This window comes from Papaver somniferum, chromosome 8 (assembly GCF_003573695.1).
Source record: "Papaver somniferum cultivar HN1 chromosome 8, ASM357369v1, whole genome shotgun sequence".
Classification (NCBI taxonomy): Eukaryota; Viridiplantae; Streptophyta; class Magnoliopsida; order Ranunculales; family Papaveraceae; genus Papaver; species Papaver somniferum.
Window position 1 is genome coordinate 139,040,875 of NC_039365.1, and position 10,859 is coordinate 139,051,733.

Below are 10,859 nucleotides of genomic sequence, written 5' to 3' on the forward strand. Positions count from 1 at the left end.
CTAATACCAGGAAGTTGCCTCATCCAGAGTACTCACATAAGCTCCTCCAGAAATAACTATGCCTAAAAAGGCTACTGTAAAGATTCTTTCCTACAATGCAAACACATGTACACAAATTAGAAATAAAACAAGCTTGTCTTTCACTCAAAGAAATGGTACTTGTTTTTCTGTTTTCTTATTTGACTAGTATTTGATATCAGAATGATACGGTCAATGATAACTACAATGAAGTAAAATTCAAAAACCCCACAAACAATGGCGTATATCATCTCATGATACAGAAGCCAACAATACACTAGACAAGACGGGGATGTACCTCATCCAACATAATTGATTGTTTAATATATGTCAACAACAACAATAAAACCTTAATATTGTGACCCCAAATAAACGAACGAAAAATAATAAAACCGTAAGTTCTTGCAAGCTAAGGTGTCTCAACATCCATAATAAACATTCAAAATATCAACATCCTACTATTTCTTAGTAGACTAATTGTTTCAGCTAATTACAATCTCAAACAACAAAATATGGATATCTACGGCGACTCAACTACCTGGAACATAAAAAACAAGAAACCAATTTCTAAGTTGGACCATATTTAGTAGACAGTACAAAAAACTTGTCTAGTAATTACATAACCCCAATGTGAGATTTCAGATCATAAGGAAGTGATCTTGTATTCTTGTGATTCAGATGTAGCTACAACTTAAGGATATTCCTGTATCCAGTCATGTTAGTCAGTGAAGTCATGTACAGGACTACGGGGCATGGTTGATGCTGTGGAGCCTAAACCAGGTTCATCACCACATTGAAACGAACTCGAGATGATGTGATAGGTATAAGCTGTAAACCAGATCACTTCCAAGGTGCTAAGGAAATGAATGTGCACAAATGGAACCTCCTATGCCCCCATACGTTGTCTTTTAAGTAGAGCACCTAACAGAGCCTAGAGAAGCTAATTCAGTGAAATGCCAAGACACGTAGAGAAGCTACTTTAACAAATCCATATCCAGAATAAACCTGTTCAAAATCAACCATAAGACCACCGCATGAGAATAAAACAGCATAGGTGTAAATCACACTACCTGAATACTCACACTGTGACATTAAATAAAACCCTTAAACCAAAAATTTAAGTTACTAAATAGTACCCAAACGCAAACACATAATTCAACATAAATTGCACTAAGAAAAGGAGGGACCTTTTTGCAGGAAATAAATCTAATTGAAAAAGTACACAAGTGCACAAAATTCTCAAACCCCAGAAGAAAACAAAACCCAGAATTGAGTAAATCAAAAGAAGCTCATACTTTCTTTGACAACCGAGGAATTTTAGGGCGAATTTTAGGAACAGAACTTGAATGTCTAACAGCTCCCAATCCTTCTCCTCCACCTCCAGAAGCTCCAATTTTTGAATTTTGATATAATAAATTTTTGATATAATTCCTAGAATCCCTTGGCGCCATGACACTTTTTCTGTCTCCAACTCAAAACCGTAATTAGTTTCGCACTAATAAAAGAAACTTTTATTTTCATTTTTTTTCTTTTTGCCCAAGGAAATGTGAACCGTCAAGATATATAAAAGGGATGCAATAACGGAGAAAGTTGAGTTTTTTCTGAATATTGGAAGTAGAGGTTTTCTGAATATAATTTGATATTTTGCCTCAATGCAACGGTTCGCGCCAAAAGAAAAAGGCCTATTCTCGTAGAAATCCGAAGGTTTCCAAAGATTTGGGTCAAGCAAAGCATCTGGAGGTTTCAGTCAATCCAAATTGACGGACAGAGTCGAATGGGTGATCCTGGTTCCCCTTAACCGATCTAAAATGACGTTCTAGTCCTTAAGTAGTTGACATAATCAAATCTCCCATGGGTAAAGTAAATAACCCATACCCATTGATTTGAATCCATAAGCAACTTGCCTAGCCCATTTTATACCTCATTTGTTCTTCGTGCTCCCTCATTTTTATTTTTTGTGGTTGAAAAACCTAGACGAGGTTGTCGAGCTTAATAAAGAGAAAAACAATGGTAAACGTGAAAAGGATAAATAGTTATCAACAAAATCTGAAGAACAAAGAAAGTATTCTCTGATTTGATAACTAATTTTATAACAGGCTCTTTCAAGGACTAATAATGACAATGTTTTTCCTTACCCTGATAATATATATGGATTAGTGTGGATTATCTCTTCAATCATGTAGATTCCTTATGAGGTCAGTTTGATTTGATATGGTAGCAGTTTGATTCAATACTTTGGAAAATTTGTGGTTGAATATTGATTTTGATTGGTTTTCTTATTCTATAAAATGTAGGTTATTTGGATTTTATTATGGATTTTTGGTTTAACAGATTAAGATTCAACTTCATTCAGATAGAAATCATCTGAAGATCAAAAGTATAAGTGTAAGAAGTGTGTGGGAAGAAAACCACATTACCATGTGGTAGCATCCCAAGGTTCAAGCATAACTCAGTATAATAAAGAAGGAAGCCCTAGAAAACCCACTGGAACTGCTTTACCCTAAAGAGAGATATATACCACTCGCTCAGGATGAAGACACGTATAGAGGGACAGCAAGATCGACGGTCAAATTTGAAGTAGGTAGATATGCATTTAATGTTGGTCATAAAAGTCAAATCAGTAATCCAATTTTATCTATCTCTTTGGGGTGTGGATGTAGACTTATCTGCAGTTACATTTTGGTACTATTGATAGACACATTTTTGTGTCTAATTTGATCTCAATACTATATATTGTTGGCACTCGATTTTGTACTAATTTTGTTATTTTATGTATTTGTAGGTATTTTTTGGAAATAAACATTTTTGGAAAATTCTGCTCGAAAAGTTGATTTTGTCACCCGGAGGACAAGTGTTATTCGGACTCTCGCTTTTGGATAAGGGGTAACCTAATTACTAAGGGGCACCCCCAGGTCACCCCAAGGCAGCTGCTATTCGCACCCAAGTTCTGGTTAGGGGGAGGACATCTTCTTCCCAAATTCAAAAAAAAAACAAAATTGGCGGGAAAAAATTGTTATCAACTGGCAGATTTAGGGTTGGAAGTTTGGACGGGATTAAAGGAGATTCAATGGCCCAAATTAAATGGGTTTGTTCCTAGGGCCTAGATAGAGCTGGTATGGGTGTTGGATTCGGTCAAAATTGGTTAGATAACCGGTGGTAATCAAATCAGGGAAGATATTCTAAAATAAGAAAAATATTCTATTCTTGGAATTCTTGGATGGAAGAGACGTGCATGGGTTGATTTTATTGGCTGGAAACAATCCCTACAGCTCAAGGATGACGCGTGAGAAGAGATAAAACATGGAACAATCCGTAACAAATCAGAGAATTAAAGAAAAAAATATCGGGAATATTTTCATTCACTGCCGAGTAATGGGAAGATTTTTTGGATTAATGGAGGAGATTCAATGGTTCAATTACGTATAAATATGTTCCTAATGTGCTACAGAGAGGCTGTCGAGAGTTTGGGGAGGTTTGGAGGCGAGCAGAGAGGCGCAGGAGGAGTTGCAGAGAAGTTACCTGCTGCTGCTGCTGCCATTAACACGCCTGAAGAACACGAAAACGGACTCTCAGAAGCAGTCGTTCTTCAACAGCAACATCGACTGTCCTCTGTGGGTCGTAGTTCTTCAACGACAACAGCACCTCATCTCTGTCGTTGATTCTGGACGCCTTCTGTGGGTCGCAGAGTTCTGTTTTACATCAATTTCTTGTATTTCTCTTCATTGTAAAACACTTTTGAGCATCAATGAAATATTTTGAGAGCATTTTTACTATGATGAGTTAAACCCCAACACTGGGGCGACGGAGGAGGCCGAGCTTCATAAATGGGTAATTTTATTAATTCTTTTTAAGACTTTTGCATTAAAAATTAAGTGAAATATGATTTGATTAAATTGGGTGTTATTTGATTAGATGGGTCATGCTTAGCTTAGGTGATTTGATGTTCCATGCTTAACATTTACAACCAATGTTTTGAGAATCGACTTTGGCAAAATAAGAGTCCATATATGTTTTGAGCTATTATTGTTGAGAATAAATCATTAAGCCTTATGTTATGAAGATTGGCCGAATCATTAGTCCCAGTACCTCTCTACCAATTTGTCAATATTTGTATATATATTTATTTTCTAAAAAATTATCCTTCACAAGTCCGAGAGTTTGAACCTCATTACTACAACCACCGAAAAATCTTTTAAATCAAAATGGCGCCGCCGACGCGGATTTGTGCTTAGGTAGAATTTTTAGGTTTATTTTTTTTTATTTTTTTTTTATTATTTGTTCCTTTTTACTTTGTCTTTTTGTCTTTGATTTACAGGTTCAAAGTGGAGCACTAAGGACTTGGAGAGGAAAAAGCTTAAAGCGAAAAGCGAAAAGACAAGAAAAAAAGGACAATTTTAGGATTTAATTTTTAATTTTTTTTAGAGTGTGTGAGGAAAACTGTAATTTTTTTATTTATTATTTGGACTTTGGACTTTAACAATTGGACTTTTTTTTAACCCTACGGAAGGGTTTATTATAAAAAAAAAAATATTATATAAACTGTGTGCAGGGAAGGACGACGATTACTATATCGTCTCGGCCCCTCGGGTTCGCACACGGCATAGGAGTCGTGGCCCGAGTCGACGACAACGGTTCATCGCCCGTCTGGTACGGGAGGTAAGTCCAATCGAAACACCCGCGAATCTCCTGCAAGCGGGTTACTGTCTGCCTTAAGGTGATAATTGTTTGAGGACGAACCGGACTGTCTTTATTTTCCTAGTAAAGGGCAAGGCCTGGCCTAAACAAGATAAGGGTTCGGATTTCATCACCGTTCCCTTCTTGCCCGCCTTAGGAAAACGAAACCTAACGCGAACCCAAGCTTAAAATTTGGAATAGAACGAGACCGATAGGGTAACGAGCTTAATAGGAAACTCGTTCGAAAAATATTGGTTGCTCTTTAAGCACACTCCAAAGTTCATGATGGTTTCTGTGGGTTGAATGCGTGACTGCGCCGCCTTGTGATAGCGGTGAGGCCTTGGGTATCAAAGCTCCACTGAGCTTCCCTCGCCTCAATTCAACTTACTTTGACTCGGATTGATTCCAGAGGGGTTTGCTCAAATTGCAACGAATTCCCTTTCGAAAGATAGAAGCTGGTCTAGAAACAATCTAAGTGGAGCCATCATGCTTTTTGTTTGCTAGAAATCTTTAGGTTTGCTTTGGTGGAGTCGAGTCGGCCTTGTTTGTGATTGTATAGAATCCCTCTGTAGTTTATATTTCTTCGGTGATGAATCCTTTTGAGGAGACGCCACCTGCGATGACGTTGCGAGAATATATGTCTAGAAATTCTCGTTATCAAGAGACGTCTTCGGAAATGACTCTTGGTGAATATATGCGTGGGCAGCGATATATGGATACTCCAACTTTTATTGAGGAATCACCTCTAACGATCTATGAGAAATATTATAAACATAGACCATGTAGTTTGGAACAAAGATTGAGAATTCTTGAATTTCAAAAATTGTATCATGATGATGAGGATAGTGATGATGAAGAATCTGAAATATGTGGGAATAGTGATCAGGAATTTGTTACCCCAGTTGAGCCTTATAATGATTATATTATTTCTGGTTCAGATCCTAATAATTTTAAAAATTATTCACCTATTCAAAAGGACGAGGATTTGACTAGAGATACCCCCGTTTCAGACGATGTAGTATGTCCTGTTTACGAAACCGATGATGGTTTAGAGGAACCAGTTTATCTTGAGATCGAGTCAAACGATTTAGAAACAATAGTCTTAGATGAACTCGTAGAGATTAGCGAGGATGAACCTGACTTAGAAAAATCAATTGCCGACCTAGAAATTAGGGAGGTTATGACCAGTCTATCTAGAGACGCCGAAAACTCTAAGTTTGGGGGTGAGTATCATTCTCCATGTGCTTTAACTCTTAGTAAGGTCCCTCACTTGGGACTTGACATCAATGCCTCAACCATCTTACAAGATTATCTTCATAATCGTTTTCCAGAACCTAATGATATCCAACAAGAGTCTCAAATGTTAGAAACCCATCCTCTGGTTGATGTGGTTAACCCAGGCAATAATACCAAGATTGATTTTGTTTTCCCACCAAATAGTTTTCTTCCAATGTGGGAACATATAGATTCAAATGTGTCGAATATTAAGTTGTGAGACTAAACCTAATGCCTTAGGAAATTAGAATCGACACATTTGCTTAAGAATGACCACTACTCTCACTGTGGTCAATGTAAGTCAATCTGATTGACTTAGAGGATCCGCATTATTTAGGTTATTATTTGTGATTCAAGTTCTATTTGAGTTTTTCCAGACTCTAGACCTATAATTTGGATCCAACCTATGAGAAACGCATCCAATGAAAATTTTATTTAGACCCTTTCATAGAACCTGAACCTGAACCACAATTGATATATCTTATCAGGAAACTAGGTGGCACGTAGCTTGTTCTTTCTTGGTTACTGCAGTTTCCTTTGGTCAGCTTTTTGGTTTTAAAGACCCACAGTTATTCCGGCTACTTTATACGGTTCGAGTTGACTAACCTTTCCTAAGTCTGGCTGAAGACTTTAAACTTAGCACTTCTTGGGAGGTAACCCAATCTCATGCGACATGGTAATATCCTTACTCTTTGCTTCAATGGTAACATTTCTCCTTGTTCATGCTTTTAGTTTCATCTTTAGAACATTGAGGACAATGTTAGATTTAAGTTTGGGGGTGATGGGAGAAACTTTTTAGTTGCAATAAATAAACTCCAGAGCCTAGAAATTTATGCGTATTAGGATAGCACTAACCAATCTAAGTGGATGGAAACATTTTTGTTTTAGGAGTTGAGGAACCAATCTGACTAGATGGAAACATCTATAGAGTCTATTCATAAAAGCACAGAGCTCAGGTGTTAGAAATAACATGATAGTTTCGCCATATCTTGTCGAGTCCTTTTCACTTTCTATTTTTAGTTTTCTTTTGTTTCAAGTGATTTGGTGGGGCACACGATTCAAGTTGTTACCTTTGCTAGGGTGAAATAGAGTGACTGAGTTACCTTTTCAAAAAAAAAAAAAAAAAAAAAAAAAAAAAAAAAAGACCGGACCAGTTAGACCAATCGGAATAAGTATTAACACTTGGATAGCAATATGTGTGTTCTCCCTGTTTCCGTCGCCTAAGCAAGCGTGGAATGCAGGACCCGTGGGAACTATCGTGTAATCTGCTGACAAGAAGCATGCACTTGGATCCAAAAGATCTATTCATGCCGTTAAGTTAAAAAAAAAAAAAAAAAAAATGGTTATTGTTATGTGTAGTCAACTGCTGGTTCCCTTGTATTTGCCAGTTTGTTGATCTAGATTTAAGTTATTGACCACTGGTTCCCTTGTATATGCCAGTGTGTTAATATTAGTCAGACCGGTATCTCAGTCATTTAGGTTAGGTTCACCTTGGCAGAGGCCTTCAGACAGATATGGGAAACACCGTTCACTTTTCAACCATCTACATTTTTCTTTTTCCATCTTCTTAATCTTTTCATGTGATTAGTCTGACTCCGAGTATGATGTCCATCGTGAAACTATCTTAGTAGAGCTCTGTCACTTATATGAATTTTAGTATGCTTGAGTGCAAACTCGTGTACAGCAATTGGAATTTCGCATCAGGGTTCTTCCTCTTAAAGTCAATAATTGTATGCCAACCAAGGAGGTTCTTTAGTGCTTTCCAAGGTTCTGCGTAGATAGCTGGGGTCTGGAGTATTGGTTTTTGTGGGTACACCTCTGATAAACCCACCCGAGATTAACTCGGTCACTTTTCAAGAATAAATTTTGCTCGAGGACTAGCAAATAATAAGTTTGGGGGTATTTGATAGACACATTTTTGTGTCTAATTTGATCTCAATACTATATATTGTTGGCACTCGATTTTGTACTAATTTTGTTATTTTATGTATTTGTAGGTATTTTTTGGAAATAAACATTTTTGGAAAATTCTGCTCGAAAAGTTGATTTTGTCACCCGGAGGACAAGTGTTATTCGGACTCTCGCTTTTGGATAAGGGGTAACCTAATTACTAAGGGGCACCCCCAGGTCACCCCAAGGCAGCTGCTATTCGCACCCAAGTTCTGGTTAGGGGGAGGACATCTTCTTCCCAAATTCAAAAAAACAAAATTGGCGGGAAAAAATTGTTATCAACTGGCAGATTTAGGGTTGGAAGTTTGGACGGGATTAAAGGAGATTCAATGGCCCAAATTAAATGGGTTTGTTCCTAGGGCCTAGATAGAGCTGGTATGGGTGTTGGATTCGGTCAAAATTGGTTAGATAACCGGTGGTAATCAAATCAGGGAAGATATTCTAAAATAAGAAAAATATTCTATTCTTGGAATTCTTGGATGGAAGAGACGTGCATGGGTTGATTTTATTGGCTGGAAACAATCCCTACAGCTCAAGGATGACGCGTGAGAAGAGATAAAACATGGAACAATCCGTAACAAATCAGAGAATTAAAGAAAAAAATATCGGGAATATTTTTCATTCACTGCCGAGTAATGGGAAGATTTTTTGGATTAATGGAGGAGATTCAATGGTTCAATTACGTATAAATATGTTCCTAATGTGCTACAGAGAGGCTGTCGAGAGTTTGGGGAGGTTTGGAGGCGAGCAGAGAGGCGCAGGAGGAGTTGCAGAGAAGTTACCTGCTGCTGCTGCTGCCATTAACACGCCTGAAGAACACGAAAAACGGACTCTCAGAAGCAGTCGTTCTTCAACAGCAACATCGACTGTCCTCTGTGGGTCGTAGTTCTTCAACGACAACAGCACCTCATCTCTGTCGTTGATTCTGGACGCCTTCTGTGGGTCGCAGAGTTCTGTTTTACATCAATTTCTTGTATTTCTCTTCATTGTAAAACACTTTTGAGCATCAATGAAATATTTTGAGAGCATTTTTACTATGATGAGTTAAACCTCAACACTGGGGCGACGGAGGAGGCCGAGCTTCATAAATGGGTAATTTTATTAATTCTTTTTAATACTTTTGCATTAAAAATTAAGTGAAATATGATTTGATTAAATTGGGTGTTATTTGATTAGATGGGTCATGCTTAGCTTAGGTGATTTGATGTTCCATGCTTAACATTTACAACCAATGTTTTGAGAATCGACTTTGGCAAAATAAGAGTCCATATATGTTTTGAGCTATTATTGTTGAGAATAAATCATTAAGCCTTATGTTATGAAGATTGGCCGAATCATTAGTCCCAGTACCTCTCTACCAATTTGTCAATATTTGTATATATATTTATTTTCTAAAAAATTATCCTTCACAAGTCCGAGAGTTTGAACCTCATTACTACAACCACCGAAAAATCTTTTAAATCAACTATTAACAGGGAAAATAGTTTTAAACGGATTTATCCTACCTGGTTTGGTACTTGAGAAGGGTTTTTACTGGATTTACATGCTTTAAATCACATACTACGGCAATAAAGAGTATAGATCTCAAAGATCTTGAGAGTTAGTTCTTAAGGAAGTCGATATTCGCATATAATTGTCAGTTGAACACCATAACATGAGTAGAAGGTGTGTCGTGCTTTATCGTAAGATTTTCGTTTAAAAAAAAAAAGGCAGATCCCAGAGTTATTGTGAGTCACAATTTGCAAGAAAGTTGGATATGTTGAGTAACAGGGTTTCAGGATTTAACATTTTTATTTTTCAAAAATAGTATTTATTTATTTTTGATACGAAGGAAGAATTTATTAATTTGTAGCAAGGGTGTAGTCCCTTGCAGAAGAGTACATATTTCTTCAGGAAAATTATTTGTGAGATCTAAATTGATGGATGTTTCCCTCACAGCTCTAGAAACTGCGTCAGCCACCTGATTGTCATCTCTGCTGACATAAGAAAAACTACATATTGAAAAACTTGAACTTAAATGTTTAATCTCCTTAAGTAAATTTATATTCTCCCATTGTATGAGGAGAACATTGTTTGTTATTGACTAAATAACCAGTTTCGCATCAGCTTCTATGTGAATCTTTGTGAACTTTTTCTCTTTAGCCCACGCAAGAGCTTCACGTATTGCCATGCATTCTCCCATCTCCGGACTTAGAATTCCATCTGCGTAGCGTCCTTTAATTCCTTCGCATGTACCTGTGTGTGAACGTAAGACAATAACAGTACCAAGCTGATTAGTATCATGATTAAAAGAGGCGTCTACGTTAAATTTTAATGTATCATGGATGGGAGGTTGCCAATGAGAAACTCTATATGTGCTATTAAGATGCATGTGTGCAGGCAAGTCAGGCATATGAGATTGCAGGTGATAATGAATCTTATGCATTGAACCAAAAGGGTTTAGAGAAACTCCTTGGAATACCACGTCGCACCTATCCTTCCATATTATCCAAGCACTTATCATCATAGTGTATAGTAATTTTTCATCAGCCATACCATTATTGTTTATAAACCAACTTTCTACCCACTGAGATATACTTATTCCTCTATTGTGAACTTCATCCACATTAATATTCATCAATCTCCAGACTTTACGAGCATGACTGCAGCTGAACAATAAATGCTCCATTGATTCCATACTATGACCACATATTGCACACTATGGATCAATGCTTGTATTATGCAGGCTCAGTTTAAACCTTGTAGGATGTTCTTCATGTATACATTTCCAAGAAAATAGCTTTATTCTGTGAGCAGTTCTAGTTTTCCAGAGATTTTTCCAGACCTTATCTTGAATCAATCTTCCACCAGCATAAACTTCAGTGCTACTCATAGTTAGTTTTTTGTAGGCGCTCTTTACTGAAAATTTACCATCTGTAGCTGGCATCCAGATCATAACATCT

At 37.1% G+C, this 10,859-nt stretch overlaps 1 protein-coding gene and 1 pseudogene across 1 annotated transcript; both read right to left on the minus strand.

Moving 5' to 3' along the window:
- Nucleotides 1-1,469, minus strand: part of LOC113306101 — a 34,571-nt pseudogene extending 33,102 nt beyond the window's left edge.
- Nucleotides 1,470-10,000: 8,531 nt separating this feature from the next.
- On the minus strand, nt 10,001-10,585 carry LOC113306103. Its single transcript, XM_026555080.1, has one exon. The coding sequence runs from the start codon at nt 10,583-10,585 to the stop codon at nt 10,001-10,003; it is 585 nt and encodes a 194-aa protein (XP_026410865.1).
- Nucleotides 10,586-10,859: the final 274 nt, after the last annotated feature.

Coding starts and splice junctions, on each gene's coding strand:
- LOC113306103 (XM_026555080.1), bottom strand. CDS start 10,585: ATGGAGCATTTATTGTTCAGCTGCAGTCATGCTCGTAAAGTCTGGAGA.